The following is a 20999-nucleotide window of genomic DNA, read 5'->3' on the forward strand; positions in this document are numbered from 1 at the left end:
CAGGGACTAACATCACGCAGCCTCTTTTAGGCAACATACAGCCAGATAATAGATTTTTGTATAACACATGGGAACGACAGACTGTAATGACGCTCGCAGTTAACAGACGTCCCCGGCTACGAAAGAGAACCGGCGCCATATTTCTAGAAAAGAGGTTGTCGCACTGTGTTACTCGAAACTATCATCGTTTGAATCTTTAGTAGGTCTGGAGTATCTTCCGCACCTGCGTTGTTTGTAGGAAAAGATTCTATGCTAGACATATTTCAAAAAAGTTTTTAGTCGAACACTTTTTAAAATGTCGTGAAGGATAGATTGCGAATTTAAAGAGCTAGTGTAGAAGATATTGTAATAAAAAAAGTTTTTAGGTAAAATAAATTCGAATTTAATTATTTTGTGTTAAAATCTTAGATTGTCAATTTCGAAGGATGGACTTCGAGTTCAAGAACTGACTTTTTTGTCCTTTCTAGGGCTTGAATCGAGGAAATGGACTACTTGGGTCAGCGGGACCTTTAGTCTGCCACTCTCCATCCATCGGAAGTGTCATGCTGCTCATGGATTTACAAAGGGAGGACTACTTATTTAGATTTATATGTCAGGTTGATTGTTTGGTATCAGTTAGAAAGTAGAGTGTGGGGAGAGGAGTTGCTTCCATGTGAAATGGACTTGGAGATTTCCGTCTGCTTGTGATATCAGGGTAATGTAGGCTGGGGCAAAGTGGGCTTGAATCGTCCTTCTTTGGGATGATGGTACCGTGAACAGTTGGAGCTTATTTTTGGTCTCTCCTTTGTGTTTTCTTCTGGACGGGGATTGGTTACTCCTTTCTTTGAACTCTGGGAACAGGATTATTATGAAGCAACCATTTAATTTCGAAGCACCGCTACTATATCTACAATTACAGCTTGTGGGAATCGTCATTTGCTCCTAAAACGCCAAACTGACTTCCTTTCCATTCTCTGGAGAAATTTTTTGAGATGCTCTTGTTCCTTACAGACACAAGACTTCTGTGGCATAGTGCGAGGTCCCTCGGAATACTGCTAGATTTGGATGTAGAACTACTCAAACATTATGTGCTGCTTCATCTGTATGATCGCCTGTCGTTGTTGTTACGACCTCTATCCCAACTGTTGCCACGTCCTCGACCGCGATTGTTGATCATGGAGTCACTGTATAGACCTTGTCCTCTGCCTCGATCGTTGCGGTTGTCATTGTCGGTATCCATTCGGGAATCAGCGAAACCGTATGATCCGTCAATGACATCGTCTCGGTCATAATCTCGTCGACGTTCACGCTCGCGGCTTCGGTCTCTGGGCGTATATCGGTCTGATCCTCCATACGAGCGGTTATCATCGGACCGATCCGCGTCTAGACGATCTGCACGAGGGCCGAGAGGGGTGGCAACGCGTGGAGCAGGGCTGATGGGGGCAGGGTTGGCGCTCAATTGTTTTTTGACTGTTGCAGGGAGGGGGCCAACTTTGTGGTAAACGTGGAGGATATTGCCATCGGCCTGGAAAGGAACAAATCAGCAGGGTCCCAATAGCCCGACTCCTTGCTGCTTACATTTTGATTGTTGAGTGTGTCAACTACATTATCGGCACCTTCCTTCGTCTCAAATGCAAGCTCTGCGATGACCTTTGGCCGTTCCGCGATGATGCGACAGCTCAGTACAACTCCACCAATAGGTATCATAGCACTCTCAATATCAGCCGCTGTTGTGCCAGGTGCCAAATTCTTTGCCACGACCATGTATGGACCCAACGCAAGGCCTTTGATAGATATACCAGTTGTTGGCTTCGCATTGCCGACAATGTTGAATTGGCTGTTCAGTGCTGGAGATGAAGCGGAACCATTGAGAGCAAAGTGTAATCTATCGTTGCGGTTCTGGCGCTGAGCTCTTGGGCCACGGGGAACATTTGGAGTACCATTGTTCGATGCATAGAGGTCATGAGTCCATTCAGCATCGACATTGCCTGCTGGTGGTTTAGCTACAGCTCGAGCTGGTCTGGCTGAGATTGACGCGCTTCGCTTTGGCAGATCAGAACAGTGAACTGCCCAGAATATTTGTTATCCATACCTTCGTGATACCTGCGACGCCAATACGGCTGGCCAAAGATGGTACAGGACCAGATTTCGCCTTGATCTTTCCTGCCCCTGGCGCACTTGCTCTGCGGTTCTTGCCAAAGATTTCCTGAGCGAGACTCTCGTTTTTGCGGCGTTGTCGATCTGCGAAGCTGTTAGCAATGAAGACTGTCTCAGTTGCAAAACACTCACCGGCAGAGATCATCGCGTTCAGATCGAGAGCTGGTTTCGTAGGAGCCATGCTTTATCTGTCAGGTTAGTTGATCAAGGTTAGTAGTATCTGCTGCTTTTCAACACGACTCCGTCCGATGGAGACAACAACTTGGGTCTTAAGAATCCGGAATAATGGAAGGAAGATCCAATGCTGAAGAGTCGATGTTTGCGACGCGATCTGGCTGGTGAAAAAGGCTGTTGGATCTAAAAACGGAGTTTCGCGAGGCTCTTTGCCGCTAAAATGTGAACCGAGACGAGGCTGCCTGCCCCTATCATAAACGAGGAAGGCGCGAGGCTACCATTGTGCTGTCGTGACTTCTTTGGGAAAATTCTCTCTTCTCTTCCTTTTCCAGACCACAACTCACCACAATTGATTAACAGCGACTATCATAGTCTTCCATTTCCCATGGTCTTAGTTTTGGTATAGGTAAGCAATATTACTTCCAAGATCCTACTACATAACTAGAGCTTCTTCTTTCCACTGGAAGTCCAAGCATAACAGAGTTGATCATTGAAATACGGTGTTGATTGAGGTTATTAATAGAGCAAGAAACGTTATGGCTTCAGCATCACCTAGCCAGACCGCTGCCATCAGCGCTGAATTCGGACATTTCCCTCGAACGCCTACCTCAGAACAATCGCGGGGACATTGGTCGTTCCGCCATCGCAACACCCAGAAGTCGCCCGCCACTCTCTCTGATCGAAGATCTCGAATCTGGGGAACATTCAGGTTGAAAGGCAGTAGCCACAGCCAAATTACAGATGATAATGGCAGCCCTACTAAGCCCGAACGACGAAAATCAATAGCTGATCTATTCGATGGCATTTCTTCTCCAAAAAAGCACAAAGAACGCACTTGGAGCATAGGAGGGAGTCCTAAGAGATCAAGAAGTGCTTCTCCGACGAAGAGCGATGATGCACCAGGTGAGTTCATTGAAAATCAGAACAGGCCATACACTGATTCTCAGCAATAGAGCCGTCAGCCCAGTTGAAGCGACGCAAGAGTATCACCAATCTTTTCAATGCAAGCCTTCGAGGACACTCACCTCAATATGGCTCAACCAAACGTCAATCCTTCTCTTCCAAGAGCCTCAGCTACCTGGATAAGGTGTCAGAAACTCCCGACACAATTGTCGATCAGAGTGTTCAGAACGAACGGGAAGATGAAAGGCTTCCTAGTAAACAAGAACATACCACTACACGAGACGTAGCTGAAGCGCCGATCTATCATATGCATCCGATGCTGCGTGTTCGCTTCGAGAACAGTGATTGTGGTGATGACCCTTTTGAGAACCCACCAAGTAAGACTATCATAAGTGAGTAGTCTAACCCGCACGCCTCTCGCTCTAATATTGTGGCAGCCGTGAGAGAACGGGAGCCACCTGCAGATGAGCGAAGAATTTGCTCTGAATCAACTGCCACATGTACGCTCCATTTTCATTGCTTAACACAGAGCCTAACTTAGCATAGGGAATAGCAATGCCCCAACGATTGCTGAAGAGGAGCCTAAGAGTCATTCCATCATGAGGGACGAGGAGGGGGATAGACCACGAACTCCCGATTCTTATCTTCAATTACTCATACAAGCGTGCGAATCTCCGAGCGGAGCATCAAGCCTGAGCCAAGACCGCACATCGCCAACTCCATCGCCAGCTAAATACAGCGCTGTTCAGCCATTGGACTTCTTAGCGGACAACTATACACCTCCCCTGAATGATAAAAACAGGTAACATTGAGTTCCTCAACTGCAAACAACGAGAGCTAATCACCTATTGAGATTAAGTCCAAGGCCTTCTGACTTTGGGTTATCCCCTCAAGCTGGCATAGTCCCAGTAACGAAGAAATGGGGTGGTCTTAAGAGTGAAGACGATATTATCCGATTGCCTCCTCCATCATGGCTTGACCACGAGGCGAACGACCAGCCTAGACTCCGAAAGAAGGTACAATTCGTAGACTATGACCCGAGATTGACCTGGGATGTTGGCAATATTGATGAAAATTTCCGGCAAAGGCTTCAAGAACGAAATGAGAGGTATAGAAGTCTAGAAACTGGCAACAGAGCTTCAAATGAGACAGACAAGGCATTCATTGCTCGGAGCATCAAATTGACAGTCGCGAAGATGACGAAGAACTTCCATATGAATCAATCTTCCGAGGACTTGCCTAACCCTTTAGAGAACGGACCTGTTTCACTTCATCAGGCGCTTGCCTTCAACGAGAATTTGGGCTCGCGGTTCGATCGGAACTACCAGTTCGGCATGGACAGTAATGATGTGCAGGATTCCATGACGCGTGGAAGCAGAATATTGCAGGAACTTCAGACAGCAGTTCGTTCAGATACTACGATGCTTGTTTAGGTCAGATACTGACAATTCCTAGACCTCGTCATGCAAAGCCTCGATCAAAACAATCCCATCTCCAGTAATCAGCCCCAGCACTATATCTATGGTCGAAAACTCGTCTGAGGACTCTTTTGGGTCAGAAGATAATGCCATGCCAGCTTCTAAACAAGTCAAAATTGACCTTGGAATCGCACTCGCCGAATACGTAAAAGGCCAAACATCTGCTAAAGGCAGATCTGGAATAACAAATGGCACCAGCGATAAGATGACTTTCACCGAAGGTCTCAAATCTACAGCTCACGTTCCCTTTCAACTGAGCTCGCTTATAAGCCCTGGAGGAATGCGACCCGAAAACCTCGAAGAACGAGTGCAGAATGGGAAAGACGGAGCCGAGTCTTGTGATGAAATCTTCTGCAAACAAGCTGATTCTGCAGATGACAGATTGCCGGAATCAACAAGGCGCCTGCAAGACTCACTCGAGCTCGACTTGCCTTACCAACCTGTTTCACCATCGGCTCAGCCCATAAGTCTAAGCAACGATCACCACAACAAGGGAAGTCCTGGTTTTCTTCCTCCACACACGACCGAGAGGATAGTAGGAACGTCAAAAGATCCTGAGTGCCCTAAAGCCTTCACGCAAGACCGGTGTAAGTCAGTCCCACTGTCAAAAAAAGGATCAAACTCCGCTCGGCGACGGGTTGTCTCCACAGCTGCGGTTCAAGTCCGGTTCCCAGCCGGCAAGGATACCGCTGCTCATACTGAGACATTCGAGACCAAGTCCAAAGCAGTTGCTGCATTGTACGACTACAATCTGGGAAAGATCTCAAACTTTGTTGTCTACGATCCAATGACTAGGATACTCCACGCACAAAATTTGGAATCGCCTCCCCCAAACTCTGTGGAACTGGAGATGAAAGGCTTAGAACTAGTTTGGCTTCCACTACAACCAAATAGCTTGTTTGAAGCGGTGGCTCACGATTTCCTTGAAGATATGAAACCGGAATCATCTGCAATGCGAGGGACATTGTCTGCGTCCAAAGCATTTGAAAAATTTCGGCCAAGCCCCCTCGATTGCAGCCTCGCAGACGATACTTCCATCAATTCTCCCAACGGTGATGCTGAATGTGAATTGTCAGAACCAGAGGCTGGGGGCGAATTTTCTCGGACGGAGCTAGAAATCGTTGATTCAACGATTGACAATTTTGATACCTCCAAGAGCCTCAGCTGCGGCCCGAAGAGTGATGATGAATATGCAATTGAGGGCGACAACTACGATGCTTTTGAAAGCACAAGGGAAATCGGCTGGACTGCCTCTGACGAAGAATATGTAGTTGAGGTCGACTCTGATGTAGCCCGCGAATTCCTGGGCAGCCAGTATTCAGAGTCTCTGTCCTCTACGCCAGAAGAGGAAAAGGGGGCGCTTCTGGATCCACATCTCCCACGCATTCTATTGGACGGCGAGGACATTTTGGTTGAAGATAGCAACGAGAGTCAGCTTAAAGCCACCAAGACATGGCCGCAGCTTGGACGAGAGTTCAAGGCTAGACATCCAGAGCTCTTCCCTCCATCACGACAACCCATGTTTCAAGTAGAGCTAGAGAACTACGATTCTGACGCAGATTTGGAGTGCTCCTTTAAATCTGAATCCAGGATTTGCTCTTCACAATATCCAACACCACAATGCACAACCAAACTGCTTCCCAGCTCGGATCTGGGGGTCGTAAAGAAGAGCAAATGCTTACAAGCAGAACCATTTCAAGTCTCAAAGGCTGATATTCATGCTAACATCGTGGGAGACTCTTCCAACGACATGCCACTCGTGGAGCACATCGAGTATGCTTATGGCAATCAACATGGTATTCTAGATAGTTCTGAAGTCTCACAAGGTATGAGTCAGACACCAATCAATATAGCTGGCATAGAGGATGGTTCCAAGACTTCAGTTCCGAGCCTCCATGTTTTATTTGATCTCGAAAACGGCCGAAGACACAACAAAGAAGATCCGCCGGTCCTGGAGCAAAATCCAGAGTGGAGTTCATGGGTCGAGGCAGAAGTGGCACAACGTAGAATGTTCCAGACGGACACCTTGGGTCGGGAGCAGATACGTCTGGCTCCGCCGGAAATGCGAAGCAAATATGGCAGTCTAAAGAAGCGAGGCAAGTTTGAACAATGTTACGCTCAAGCGGATGAATTGAACGAAGCTTCAAGCGCAACATGCTCCCAGACTCGATCGAGCTCGAACACATCTTTTCCTGGGGGCTTTCCATTCACAAAATACAGCGAAAGTATGCTTCGGAAATCAAGCCAGATGTCAAGCAATAGCGGACCAGACAAAGACGTGCAAGTCGAGAAGATAGTTGAAGGCTCCTCTGAAAGTACCGAACTGAAAGATACCACAGTGATCGAGCCAGAGAAGCAGACAGAAAATCTCGCAACGCTGGAACACGACATATGTAGTCAGGTCGAGCCACACGAAGCAACCCCCGGCGAACCTGGGGCAGCTAACAAATCCGATCTCCTGGAGGCTGTGATGATGGCGTCTAATCAGAGCCTGGATTTAGTAACGCCAGAAGATTTGAACATACGTCTCGTCGGTAAAGCAGCTCGCCAAAGTCAACTTGGCAAAGGCTCAAAGGTCAGCTCATTGATTGATCTGTTTAAGGCACATGGTTTAATGTCCGAATCTGCGATGCCAGCTCTTCACAGACAAACAACGTCTCCTGGAATCCCGATGCCACCAGGTCGTACCACCACTCCTAGGAGCATACAAAGTCCTTCGAAGAAAAATGTTGGCGTCGGCACTGAAATCGCTTCACATTCTACGAATTCGTTGAAACGAGTTCCCACGTATGTTTCGGGTCTGAGTGATGCTGATACGGAGCTTGACCCTGGCTTTGGAGAAGAATTAGCACGATGCAGGAAGCGCTAGAGATATTCCCAGGAAGACCGCGGTAGTCGACATTATCCCAGTCTTCGTTGAGGAGTTGCTCTTATGTCCCTTTCATTTCATTATGCGAGTTGTATCGTTATCATGCTTGTAGTGGCGGCAAAGGTTCAATCATTCGATATCAAAAAAAGCATGGCGAGATGAAAGTATTATCACTGGGAGCAAGGACTTTTTGCTTTGGGTTGCATGTATTATGAGACGCTCGTTCTTATCCAACACGAAGATACACATTAGACAATGAAACACGGTCTCCATATGGATCCATTATCCAGAATTTGATTTGAGTCTAGGTTTTATGTGGTATACAGTACTGTACATGGTATGGGAGAGTATGTGTCTCCCGATGGAGAATGTACATGAATCGCCTGTCCTGACAGCCAGCTCTGCCAAAAGCGTAGGTCACTATTTCTTCAACATTTCGTTTCCAAGCACACGAACAACTCGAGATGAGGTGCGTCAGACTGGCTCCGAAGAATGACCATCTGTTCGTGGCGAACGAAAACCAAGATCACCAGAATTCCAAGTAGCGCAAAGGTCTCCTCTTAGCCTGTTTAGTTAAGAAGCAGACCCTCCTTCTCACCGCTCGAAGATTGTTCGCCTCAACATTCAACGGTGCAGCTCAGGAGCTAGGCCTTCAGGGTTGACAGTGGAGGTAGCATCCATTGGCTTTCCGCCCACTCGAGCACCATTTCTAGGACCAGCTTTATGTCTCGTCACGAACGCTGCAAGAATACCTCTGCGATCCTTGAGGTGGCGATGATCTTTCATCGGTACCATGGCATTGTTGATGAGAATATCGTAGGCCGCGATCATGCGTCGCATGATGACGATAATATTGTCGACGAATGTCTTTCGTGCTGTTTGATCGAGATCTGGGAGACTAGGGTCGCGGAAGGCGAGCGATGATCTGAGAGTTAGGATTGAAGGTTCCAGGCGTTGGAGGGCGCGGCCAATCTGTCTTCCTTGTTCGTATTTGCTGGGCTCGTTGTTGTTGGATGAACTTTGTTTGCCAGTGTGGGGGGGAGAAGTCATTGCAACCTCGAGGTAGTGCTGTAGGGCTAAGATCTCGGGCTCCTGGAGGGTGGTTTGCATGAGGTCGAGGATTTTGCCAGCGTTAGCAAACGCGTGACGATTGTTCTTGTCCCGAGAGCAAGTGGACATTGCAATCAGGAAAGTTTTGGCTTGCATGTACTGTCGAGGCATCTTCATCATCAAGTTGACAACCTCTGTGCTAGATCGGGAGAGGCGGAGGATCCGTAGATAGGAATGGTAATTCTCGGCATCAGGTGCTACATTGTAGTCATTCGAAAAAAGTTCCCAATACTTGGCAGCAACATCTTTGAGATGTAACTCAGTCAATGATTGGATGACAAGAGACAGTGTGTTTTGGCGGGGCGCTGCGTATACATCAGAAACGCCGTTCGAGAACACGACAGGAGAGATTGGCTCGGGAGGGAAATCCTCTGCAGGTTTGACATCTAGGGTCGAGGTATCTTTCGATTCAAGGGTTAATTTCTGGGCAGGTTCAACATCTGGGTTTGAGGGGTCTTTTAGTCTAAGGGCCACAATTTCGGTGGGTTGTTGACCTTGAGTTGCTGGATCATGACGGTAACGCTCAATGGTGCCTTTCCTAGGCACTTGTCGAGGAATATTCATAGTCTGCTCAACCAGTGACAGGACATCATCGTTGTCTTGCTCGTTTCCAGAGAGCAGTATGCGGCCCATGGCGCAGACCAACTCCTCGTCTATCCAGATATCACCTTGTCGCCACGCCTTAACAACATCTGCCCAAAGATATCGTGCATGCAGAATATTTTCTTGTTGAAATTGTCTCCGTTGCATAGGCGTCATCTTATCTCTGGGACCAGCGACGATGTACATACGGAGAGCATTGAATACAGTCGTGTATGTAAGATTATTGGGTGATGAGAGGCCTTTCTTTGGCATTTGATCCATAATCGAGAACATAGCCCCCATATTTCTTGCCCTTGCGCACATTTTCAGAACGGCATTCAGATGTATCGTATTGGGTCGGATGGGCGCCTTTTCGGTAAGCATTGAGTGATACATGGTCAAAACTTTGGCAAGGGCATTGTCCGAATCTTTGTGCTGCGAACAACCATTGAAAATAATAGTGTATGTTTGAGCATCTGGGACTTGAGCTCTTTTTTTCATCTGCAGAGAAAGTTAGCAGATGACTTTCTAGACATGATATCTCCAATTTACCTCATTGTAGCATTTGATAGCAGCATTCATCCTTCCTCGACTTAGCTGCCACTCGATGATATGGTTCCAACTGACGGTACACGATGTCCGTGAACTTGCTTCGTTCACAACTTTCTGGGCAAGGTCGTAGTTGTCATGTCGTAGTGTGTCGCGTACAAATTCTGCAAGCTTTATTGGGTCTCTCAAATACTTGAGATGCAGTGACATCTCTCGGTCGGTAATGTCTCTTCCAGGCGACTCTTTTCTCAGAAGTCTCTCGGACTGTCTTTTACCTTTATTCCCTCGCTTTTGCGCTTTAATCTGCCATGGTAGTAGTTCGGGTTTGATGCGGGGCTCTGGCTTCGACTTTTGTGCTGTTTTGATCTGTGGTGGCTGAAAGTCGTCGTTGCTGCTCGACTTTGGTCTTCGACTTCCAGCCGTGACTGTCGTAAAGCTTTGGACAAAGGGTCCATAGATACCTGACCCTGCGGCGAGTCGTCTGTTGGAGGAATTGGAGATAACGGCAGCATTACCAATAATTGCCTGCAAGCAATGTCGCATGCATCCGTAGCAAGTCAACATTGCAATGTGGTGGTGATAATACTCTTCATGACTTCGAACAATACATTCATCGAAACTTTTTTTCAATGTCCCAGCCGAGCTTGAATGACGGCTCAGGCTTTAAGGCATTCTTGCATTAGCTCTACAGGGGTGTCGCGTTGATGAACGCGAACATTCGCGTCAAGAACCCTCGCATTTCGGTAAAGAGGTCCCAACCACCAAACTTCCATACTTCAGCACCAACTTACCTCTGTTTTGATTTCTAGTTTTTAGATTCCTTTCGAAGCATGCTCTAGTCATAATCATCTCCCAGTCCTTCAGTATGTCCAAAGCAGCTTCAGCAAGGGCGAAATTCGCCGAGTTACGTGCTCTTCGAGAGTCTGGCAAGAAGCGTCTTGACAGCTACCAAGTCGAACAGGAAGCCGACTTGTACGAAGAAGTCGATGAAGATGGATACAAAAAAGTTGTCCGAGAACGCCTGAACCAGGACGATTTCGTCATCGACGACAATGGAGAGGGATACGCAGATGATGGCCGAGAAGAATGGGATCGTCAACCTGGATATGATACCGGGAGTGAGGAGGAATTGCCTGCCAAAGGCAAAGCGGGCAAAGCTGGTTAGTTTACACCTTCCCACAACTTGTGCTAGTTGTATGGTCGCTCACACGTAATAGCTAAACGCAAACGCGAAGAAGACAAGGCAAAGAAGGAGAAGACAGACAAGGGCATAAGCAACTACTTCACGAAGGGTCCTGTGACAGCTCAGCCTAAAGCTAAGGTATGCTCTCTCTCCAATGCTGTTGAACATCATTGACATTCAAAAGCCTGTCAAGACCCAAGCAGATGACGACTTTCTTTCCGGGCTACTCGACGAGGTAGATACCAATGTGCCTCGCCATGTGCCTCAAGCTAGCAGGTCACGCAAGATCCAAGACAAAAGAAGAGCTCGAGCATTGTCTCCCGTCAATGAAATTCCTCGTCATGCACCCAAGAAGGCCAAGCTGGTTGATAGCAGAGAGCCTGCCACTCCACCCGAGGATCAAGACTACGGAGATGATAACTTCATGAATGATATCGAGGATGCAGATATGCAAATGGAAGACCCCCAACCATCATCTCCAGTAGTCAAGGCCGTCGAGAGGAAAGCCCATGTCAGCGTCAAAGCCGAGGATGAAGACGGCGATGATATGATGGAAGTTGCGCAAGCCGACGGAATTGTTACTGCGAGTGTGAATCGGTCCGGCACGCGGCCTCCACCTAAAATCAAGAAGACTGAAGCATACCCTTCTCCCGCAAGCTCGTCTCCAACACGAGCTCCTACACAACACGTTGATGCCTCGGCTTGGAACGACGTCACGCAAAGATTGAATGTCATGAACAGCAGTCAGTCATCAGAGAGCATGTCATTTGGGAAGTTGGATTACCACGATGCTATCGAAGAAGATGGGAGCTTACGAATGTTCTGGACCGACTACACTGAAATCAATGGATCTCTATGCTTGTTCGGTAAAGTCCAAAACAAGAAGACGGGAGGCTATGCCAGTTGTTTTGTCAAAGTAGACAACATCTTGCGCAAATTGTTCTTCCTCCCTCGACAGTATCGACAGAAACACGGCCGTGATACTTCGGAAGAAATCGACATGAAAGATGTTTACGAAGAAGTTGACGAATTGATGGGGAAGCTGAGAGTCGGAATGCATAAAATCAAGCCATGCTCAAGAAAGTACGCGTTCGAGCTACCTGACGTCCCTAAGGAGGGAGAATATCTTAAACTCCTTTATCCTTATTCGAGTAAGTTGCATGTCAACTCAGATTGGAACAGGCTGACCTTCTCTAGAACCCCAATTGCAACCTGAGCATCAAACAGGTTCAACGTTCTCGCATGTTTTCGGCACAAATACGCCACTCTTTGAGCAATTTGTCTTGTGGAAGAACATCATGGGACCATGCTGGCTGAATATCGAAGATGCAGAGTTTGGCGTACTGAACAACTCGTCTCACTGCAAATTGGAGGTCCAAGTATCAAAGCCAAATTCGATCACTCCAATGAGCGAGAGTGATGGTCTGGAAGCGCCACCTCTGACCTTGATGAGTATCGCACTACGAACTGTGTTGAATGTCAAAGAGAACAAACAGGAAATTCTAGCTATCAGTGCTAGGGTGTACCAGAACATCTCTCTTTCTGACACAACACCTCCAGAGCAACTTCCCTGCCGCTCCTTCACGATCATTCGGCCAACCTTAAACTCCTTCCCTATTGGATTCGAGAGCGATGTGAAGAGGAAGGCCAAAGGGGATGTGAAGCTTGCCAAACAAGAAGCAGAGGTCTTGAGTTTCTTCTTAGCACAACTCAATTTGATTGATCCTGATGTCCTCATTGGTCATCAGCTAGAGGGTGTGGACTTCAGTATTCTACTTAATCGCCTCCAAGCAAAGAAAACGCCCCAATGGTCTCGTATAGGTCGCATGAGACGCACCCAGTGGCCGAGCTCGATGGGCAAAATGGGTGGCAATTTCTTCGCTGAGCGATCCCTGATCTCTGGACGTCTGTTGTGCGATTTAGCTAACGATGCCGGAAAATCGACAATGACGAAGTGTACTTCCTGGAGTTTGACCGAGATGTGCAGTCTCTATCTTCCTGGAACAATTCGCCGTGAAATCGACAACGAGACAGCGTTGAAAACATGGGCCACCACAAAAGACGGCCTTATGGACTACGTGACCCACTGCGAGGCTGACACATTCTTCATTGCTGCTCTGGCATTGAAGGTTCAGATGCTGCCACTGACCAAAGTGCTCACGAATCTGGCTGGCAATTCTTGGGCGAGGACATTGACTGGTACCCGTGCCGAACGTAACGAGTACATTTTGCTCCACGAGTTTCATCGAAACAAGTACATTTGTCCTGACAAAGCCGTGTATAAGGGCAAAGCACAAGCCGAGGAAGACAATCTAGACGAGGGAAGCGGAGACGTGAAGAAGAAGGACAAGTACAAAGGTGGTCTTGTTTTTGAGCCAGAGAAAGGACTCTACGACAAATTTGTGCTGGTCATGGATTTCAACTCTCTATACCCAAGTATCATCCAGGAGTTCAACATTTGCTTCACAACAGTCGATCGTACTCAATTGGTAAGGTTTTTTTTGTGATGCTCTACGTCTACATGGTGCTAACAGCTCTACAGTCCGACGACGAAGATCAGGTGCCGGAAGTTCCAACAGATCAAGATCTTGGTATCTTGCCTAAGCTCATCGCCACGCTTGTGAGTCGTCGACGACAAGTGAAGAGCTTGATGAAGGACAAGAATGCTACTACCGAGCAGCTGGCCACCTGGGACATCAAGCAACTCGCTCTCAAGCTCACTGCCAATTCTATGTACGGTTGTCTGGGTTACACCAAGTCTAGATTTTATGCTAGACCTCTGGCTGTCCTTACAACGTACAAAGGTCGTGAGATTCTGAGAAGCACAAAAGATCTCGCCGAAAGCAACTCTCTTCAAGTTGTTTACGGTGATACAGACTCTGTCATGATTAATGCCAACGTCGATAATGTCGAAGATGCTCTCAAAGTCGGCAACGAGTTCAAGAAAGCTGTCAACGACAGATACCGCCTCTTGGAAATTGACATCGACAATGTATTCAGACGAATTCTACTTCAAGCTAAGAAGAAGTATGCCGCGATCAATCTTGTTCAGGTCGACGGCAAGTTTATCGAAAAGATGGAGATTAAAGGTCTGGATATGAGGCGTCGCGAGTACTGCAATTTGTCGAAAGAGATTTCAGCAAAGCTTCTAGATGAGATCCTCTCTGGCGATGATCCTGAAGTCGTCATCACCCGTATCCACGAGTATCTTGGAGAAATCTCGACCAAGATGCGAGAAGGTGGCGTGCCGGTCCACAAGTATACTATCTACACGAAGCTTGGAAAAGCACCCAAAGACTATCCCAATGCCGACAGCATGCCACAAGTACAAGTCGCGCTGCGAGAGCTTTCAAAAGGCAAGACTGTCAGAAAAGACGATGTCATTGCCTACATCGTGACTGGTGATGGAAAGACCACTTCGGAACCTCCAGCAAAGCGTTCTTTCACACCTCAAGATGTGGCAAAGGCGGACTCGGGCCTCGCACCTGATGTGGAGTGGTACCTATATAAGCAAATTTTCCCACCGGTTGAGCGATTGTGCGCCAATATAACTGGTACTGATACTGTTCGGCTAGCGGATTGCCTTGGTCTCGATGTTCGGAAATATAGCATCAACAACAATACTTCGAATGGTGGCAACGAGGCGGAAATACACCCTCTTGAAAGTCAGATTGATGACGAAGTCCGGTTCAAAGATGCATACCGCCTAACCCTTCGTTGCAGAGCATGCAAGGCAACCTTTGGATTTGAGGGACTTGCCGGCAGTCTTGAAAGCTGCTCTGCTAGTGGAATCACGTGTCGATGCGGACATGTGCTTTCGAACCTCTCGGTCGTAGCTCAGCTAGAACATCAAATCCGCCAACAGACAAGCAAATACTATGAAGGCTGGTTGGTTTGTGATGATCAAGCTTGCGGCAATCGGACACGACAAATGAGTGTCTATGGACACAGATGTCTTGGTCCGAAAGGTCTCGCTCAAGGCTGCTTAGGCAAGATGCACTACGAGTATACTGAGAAGATGATGTACAACCAGCTTTTGTACTTTGCGACCTTATTCGACGTTGAGAAAGCGAAAGGTGCTGCAAAGGGAAGCGATAGAGGTGAGCCAAGGGAGATTTTAATGTCGATGAATCAAGCTAACATATTCATAGAGCGTGTAATGGCATTGGCGGAGCATAACAGAGTTCGCTTTGGTACATTAAAGAGCGTTGTAGATAAATACCTTGATAAGTGCGGTCGACAATGGGTTGCTATGGATAGCTTGTTTGGAAAGTTAGGTTTCACAGCTTGATCGAGTATTCAATTCAGGCGGTGGGGAGCTGGCATTGCTTCAATGGCGTTTGTAGGGTATTATGAATTGAATGCATTTACATGAATCTTAAGTAGCTAAATCGCTTCAGGTTGCCCTTTGTGACGAAGTCTTGATCCTGTCTGATGGTGTCTTTCTCTAGTCTGCTTGCGATTTTAAGAAAAGAATCGATCAGTGTTGAATCACCTCACTAAGCTGCTGACAAGGAGCCAGGAATCAATCACATCCAGCTTAGTGTCCAGCAGAGACAGGTCAAAGAGCTCAAAGAAAAATAAGGGAACATGCAAGCAAGACTTGATTATCAGATCATCGACACCTAATACAACACATACACCCTTCTTGCTCACCAAAAAAGAAAGGACCAGAAGCAGAAAATTGAATCTTCACTTGATTTGTAGACACGCAACGAAATTTGTGGAAATACTCAAAAGTATTGCCTCACTTGATTCGTAGATACGCAACGAAAAGATGATTGTACTTCACTTTCCGAACATGTACACCCAATCCTGCACTACGTATAGCCTCATGGTGTAATGTTATCACAGCGATTTCTTAGTCTTAAGGATAGCCTATGTTGAAGGTTCGATCCCAGCAAAGAGCGACAATATAATTTTGTCTTTCGTGGTCTTAAATGGTTGCTTTCTCTATTTTCCTTCTCTACTTCAGAGAAGTTAACTCACTAGCAATGAATTTAGACGATACATCTCACCATACTAGCATTGATTACATGGCCATAGTGCCACAGAACCATAGTATTGTGCGCTCAAGCACGGGACACTCCAATACGATTCATGTACCTAGGTACAGGTCCATGATACGACACGTGGCAAGTGGCCTAGGTATGACAACTTCGGAGAGATCATAAATCTTTGAGTTTTCATGCAGCAAGGCTCACTAAAACATTACCGCAACAATTCACTTTATCACTATTCCGCGGATATCGGATAGGTTCTTTGATGGCGTCCTGTAATACTGCCTGCTACAGAGAGGAAACTTCACCTCATGCTGCGTATGAATGTGATGTAACTTGGTTTATGCTCTCTGCAGACTAGAAGTCGACTAGTAGTCAACAGAACTATCTATGATTGTTTACGGACTTCTCTGCTATTGCATAGCTCCGACTCTAGACTTCTCCACGTTTCAGTCGTGCTTGCCAAGCTCTTGCTAGCGATGTGGCAAATCGTTCTTCAACGAAGAGAATGATGCATGTCCTTAGTCCGGAGTCCGGCAAAGAACACTTGTGATATGGCAGATGTCAATCAGATATTGAACAGTTACGCTAGATGAAACTGTGGAGGACAATGTGAGTGAAACATTAATAACACCGGCAATGATCGCTGTGTTCTCTTGTGTTCTAACCATTGAGAAAAGAGAGAGTGCTTTGATGTGAGTTTCGTGATGGCTCTTTGCACAATTATCAATCAACTATCGTTTAATCTTTTGAAGAACTGCTGCGAACACAAGCGCTATTACCTCAACGAGGTCAACCCCCACGAACCCACCTGGACGGTCACTGTATGTCCCACGGCTGTACACTGGACGTCCGTAGCTAAAAATATGGGTTTCGAGTTTATTAATTTTCTATAAAAATGAGAAGTGATAAAAGGTGGTAAAGGAGTGCGGAGAGTTTGCAAGGGTTTTAGAAGTAAAATGTATATTGTTTTATAAGTAAGAGAGAGAATATGAAAGAGTAAGGGATTAAATGAGAGTGCAAGGGAGAGTGAGACAGAGGAGTAGTTTAGTAAGGGGGGTTTACTTTTGGCAAAAAAGGCTCAAACGGCCTAGCTTATGCAAAAAAAAGTTCTAAGTGTATTTAGCATAAGTTTTTAAGCTACTATTTTTCATGTTTTTCAATTTTGAGATATTTATTAAAATTTTATTTTATAAATATTAATATTGAAATAGTGTATTTAAGAGTATTAATTTTAAAATAAAAAGTTTGTTTTGGTATGATTAACTATGTGTGAGGGTTAAGATGATGAGAGAGTGAGAAAAAGAGAGAGGGATAAAGAGAAATGGGGGAAGAGATGGAGCGAGGGAGAGAAGGGCTTTAGGATCGTGAAATAGAAGAGATTACAGAGCAGGGCAGAGAGCAGGGCAGAACTCGACTAGGGCTGAGCCCCGAAGTTGTACCGGTTACTTTTCCCGACCGTGCACTCAATTTTTATTAGGTTTAGCCTTTGGGACGTATAATGGCCGTCCAGGTGGTTCCTTAGGGAACATAGAGTCGAGATATCACAGGCCCCACTATTTAAGTAGAAGTAAGAGAACGATAAAGCAATGCCAAGATGGCAAAAGTAAAACGAAGCTTTGCACTGTCAGAATACAAGAAAAGGGACGATATTATAGTCTGGTTTTGATTTTGCTCTTTGTAAACTTAGAAAAAGCTTTGCATTGACAGAAGACCAAGAAGGGGACACCGTTATAGCGTGGCTATAAAACTGCCCTCGGTGGTAATAGTGAAAGCATTGCACTTGCAGAAGACCAAGGAAATATAGTACATTTGTAATGCTGCCCTCAGTGCTATTGAACGAAATCTTTGAAAGCAGAAAAGTAAGACAGGGAGCTAATCTCCAGTGGGCTTGATTTTGCTCTCAATGATAATATACGAAGCTTTTCACTCGCAAGAGACTGGGAAGAGGACGCAATTGCAGCCTGCTTTGACTTTGTGCAAAAGCCTTGTAGAGGGAAGAGGAGGAAAGAATACAATCACAGCGTGGTCTTTATTGTATTTACACAAACGAAGCCTTAAAGAGAGAAAAAGAGGAAGGGACGCTACTATAGCGTGGTTTTAATCTTGTCAAAATGGACCAAGATTTGAAGAGACAAGAACAGGAAAGCACGCTATTATAGCGTGGTTTTGATTCTGCCCTCAGGACCCGACATAGCTCAGTCTCGTTTCGATATGATTTCAATCCGACTTCAGTGTGCTAGCTTCTAGCTTCCAAAACACCTGCTTTCGCAAGTCGATCTCGTCTCTCGTCTCGATCCGACTTCAATCCTCCAACTTCCAACCTCCGACACACCTGCTCTCTTCACAAGTCAGCCGTTAACCATTTGCCTCGACTTTGAATTTCCTCCTCCTACAACAAGAACGTTTTCGGTACTCTGAATTATCTGGGGTTTCTCTCTTCACGTCGCTCGCTTTTGCTTCACGATTGCTCAAGACATCGACCAATCGTGATCCTCGATTCAGAATCCCCGTCAAAATCCACGTCAAAATCACAAACTAGCCGACAGACCAGGCCGCGAGGCACTCGAAAGATGGCATATCAATCAGGTTTTCCAGCTTCTTTCCTCGCCAAGCGAGTTCCAGACAACAATTCTTTCGATCTCCCTCCAATCTCAAAGGAAAGACTCGCGCAACTCAAGCTCCCTGGCTCCAGTCTCTCAAATTACTCAATTGCCTCCGAAGACAGTCACAAGCAAGGACTACTCGCCAGCCACCGCCGCAAGCAAGAAGAGATGGAGAAGCAGACAAAGCGCGTATCATGGGCCAAGCGACTCGAAGGATCAGCTCGGTAAGATTCTCTCACAGAAGATCAACACTTGTAGGCCTGAAAAGCTCATTGCTGACTTGAATAATTGAAGCAGCATCGTCCCACAAGACCAAGACGGAGATCTAGATGTTGTACAAGAGGCAGGAAGTGATGTCGACTCCATCACACCGATCGAGCGGGCTTTCGAGTCCAACATTCAGCGTCCCTCCCTCCGTCTGGCTCCTCCTCCTCCTCCTCAACAAGTCCCGGGTGCCGACGAGGCATCCTTCGCTCGATGCAAGTCGGCCCTGGGCTGGGCTTTTCATCACAAGCTCCGGGTGTTCTGGTTGTCTGTCCTCCTGTTGGTCGTGGTTGGATCGATCGTGGTCCCTTTCGTCGGTGGAAAGAAGTGAGGGGGGATAGTTGGTGGTGTGTGTGTTTGTTGCCTGGGTCTCGTTGACCCTCCTCTTCGGAGGAATTTTGAAGCAGATAAGTGCGTGCAAGAATGAAGCAGAGATTCGGGTCAAAAATTGCAATACATAAACTGGTGAAACATATGAACGCAAGTAACTTTAGCAATGCACTGGCTTCTGTGGCTGGTAGCAAGTCTCAAAGGACTCAGCATTGACCAGCCATCAAACAGCATCGATGTCGTCGAGTCTCAAGCGAGCCGACAGACAGCTAGCCGCCATAAAGGGCTTAGTGTGCGACTAATTGCCACTCTATACCGCCCGCCCCTCATAAAATGTTATCAAATCTGATGCCGCATCATCGATCGTTTGCATAGCAAGAAAGCAAGAGCCAATACCGCCAAGATGGTGAACATTACGGAGAAGATCAAAGAGTAAGTCAAGCGCCATACTTTGAAAGGCGTGTATTGACTGTAACGCAGGATCGAGGAGGAGATGCGAAGGACGCAGAGTATGTACCCCGCTGTACCCCTCTTTCAACCAACATAACCATAAATACCGCATCGGACTTGAGAGACGAAATATATACTGACCTTTATCAGAGAATAAGGCGACTGGTAAGTCTCCGTTCGGTTTTACAACACGTGATAGCTGCTGAAACTTTCTAGAATATCATCTTGGACTTCTGAAAGGGTAACTCTATCCACTCTTCGTCCAGAAGAACGGCAGCTTATACCTTACCCAGAAAACTTGCCCGCTACAGAGCACAGCTCCTCGAACCTGGTCCAGGATCTGGTGGTGGACCAGGAGCAGGATTCGACGTATCTAAAAGTGGCGATGCTCGTATTGCCCTCGTCGGCTTTCCCTCCGTCGGAAAATCAACTTTCTTATCCAAAATCACGAAGACGAAATCCGAGGTTGCAGCATACTCTTTCACTACTTTGACTGCTATTCCCGGTGTACTTGAGTATGGCGGTGCCGAGATTCAAATCCTAGATTTGCCTGGTATCATCGAAGGTGCTGCTGAAGGAAAGGGAAGAGGAAGACAGGTCATTAGTGCTGCGAAAACCAGTGATTTGATTCTCATGATTCTTGATGCTACTAAGAAAGCTGAACAAAGGGCACTTTTGGAAGCAGAGTTGGAGGCCGTGGGAATTAGGTTGAATAGAGAACCACCGTTAGTAGCATCCTCCTTACCTTGCTGGTAAGTTACTGACAAAGATAGGAACATCTACCTCAAGCCCAAAACAGCAGGAGGTATGAAAATCACTTTCCAGAATCCACCCAAGAACATCGATCAGAAAATGGTGTACAATATTCTCCGCGACTACAAGATCCTTAATTGCGAGGTCCTGGTGCGAGACGAGAATGTCACTGTTGACGATTTCATCGACGTGATCATGAAAGACCACAGAAAGTACATCAAGTGCCTGTATGTCTACAATAAAATTGACAGCGTGTCTCTCGATTTTCTTGACAAGCTGGCCAGGGAACCGAATACGGTGGTCATGAGCTGCGAGCTTGATTTGGGTATCCAGGACGTGGTGGAGAGGTGTTGGCAGGAGTTGAGACTTATTCGGATTTACACGAAGAGGAAGGGCGTTGATCCTGATTTCGGAGAAGCGCTGATTGTGAGGAATAAGAGCACGATTGAGGATGTGTGTGATCAGATTCATAGGACGCTGAAGGATACGTTTAAGTATGCTTTGGTATGGGGAGCTAGTGCTAGACATGTTCCCCAGAGAGTTGGATTGGGTCATGTTGTAGCGGACGAAGATGTAGTTAGTATAGTGAGCAATTGGAGAGCATAGACAGGG

At 46.7% G+C, this 20999-nt stretch overlaps 6 protein-coding genes across 6 annotated transcripts; 4 read left to right on the forward strand and 2 right to left on the reverse strand.

Annotated features, from left to right (window-relative positions):
* Positions 1–852: 852 nt before the first annotated feature.
* On the reverse strand, positions 853–2485 carry LY89DRAFT_682770 (uncharacterized protein). Its single transcript, XM_018214566.1, has 4 exons — positions 2269–2485; positions 2072–2220; positions 1558–2022; positions 853–1504 (listed from the first exon to the last, which is right to left on the reverse strand). Exons 1-4 carry the CDS (start codon positions 2315–2317, stop codon positions 1076–1078), a joined length of 1092 nt encoding a protein of 363 aa, XP_018074297.1. The 5' UTR covers positions 2318–2485; the 3' UTR covers positions 853–1075.
* Positions 2486–5450: 2965 nt separating this feature from the next.
* Positions 5451–7819, forward strand: LY89DRAFT_682771 (uncharacterized protein). The gene has a single exon (XM_018214567.1). The coding sequence runs from the start codon at positions 5479–5481 to the stop codon at positions 7558–7560; it is 2082 nt and encodes a 693-aa protein (XP_018074298.1). The 5' UTR covers positions 5451–5478; the 3' UTR covers positions 7561–7819.
* Positions 7820–10390, reverse strand: LY89DRAFT_779820 (uncharacterized protein). The gene is made up of 2 exons (XM_018222330.1): positions 9805–10390; positions 7820–9753 (listed from the first exon to the last, which is right to left on the reverse strand). Exons 1-2 carry the CDS (start codon positions 10363–10365, stop codon positions 8185–8187), a joined length of 2130 nt encoding a protein of 709 aa, XP_018074299.1. The 5' UTR covers positions 10366–10390; the 3' UTR covers positions 7820–8184.
* A 166-nt stretch (positions 10391–10556) lies between these two features.
* LY89DRAFT_466982 (uncharacterized protein) lies at positions 10557–15372 on the forward strand. Its single transcript, XM_018207725.1, has 6 exons — positions 10557–10961; positions 11019–11122; positions 11169–12135; positions 12182–13473; positions 13527–15084; positions 15136–15372. The coding sequence occupies exons 1-6, from the start codon at positions 10667–10669 to the stop codon at positions 15273–15275; spliced, it is 4356 nt and encodes a 1451-aa protein (XP_018074300.1). The 5' UTR covers positions 10557–10666; the 3' UTR covers positions 15276–15372.
* A 3185-nt stretch (positions 15373–18557) lies between these two features.
* On the forward strand, positions 18558–19185 carry LY89DRAFT_666787 (uncharacterized protein; the record flags this gene model as incomplete). The annotated part of the gene is made up of 2 exons (XM_018212937.1): positions 18558–18814; positions 18885–19185. The coding sequence occupies 2 exons, from the start codon at positions 18558–18560 to the stop codon at positions 19183–19185; spliced, it is 558 nt and encodes a 185-aa protein (XP_018074301.1).
* Positions 19186–19587: 402 nt separating this feature from the next.
* Positions 19588–20993, forward strand: LY89DRAFT_579840 (GTP-binding protein-like protein; the record flags this gene model as incomplete). Its single annotated transcript, XM_018209032.1, has 6 exons — positions 19588–19616; positions 19665–19693; positions 19785–19799; positions 19851–19875; positions 19928–20359; positions 20408–20993. 6 exons carry the CDS (start codon positions 19588–19590, stop codon positions 20991–20993), a joined length of 1116 nt encoding a protein of 371 aa, XP_018074302.1.
* Positions 20994–20999: the final 6 nt, after the last annotated feature.

The sequence above is a fragment of the Mollisia scopiformis genome (assembly GCF_001500285.1).
Source record: "Mollisia scopiformis unplaced genomic scaffold LY89scaffold_7, whole genome shotgun sequence".
In the NCBI taxonomy this organism is placed as follows: Eukaryota; Fungi; Ascomycota; class Leotiomycetes; order Helotiales; family Mollisiaceae; genus Mollisia; species Mollisia scopiformis.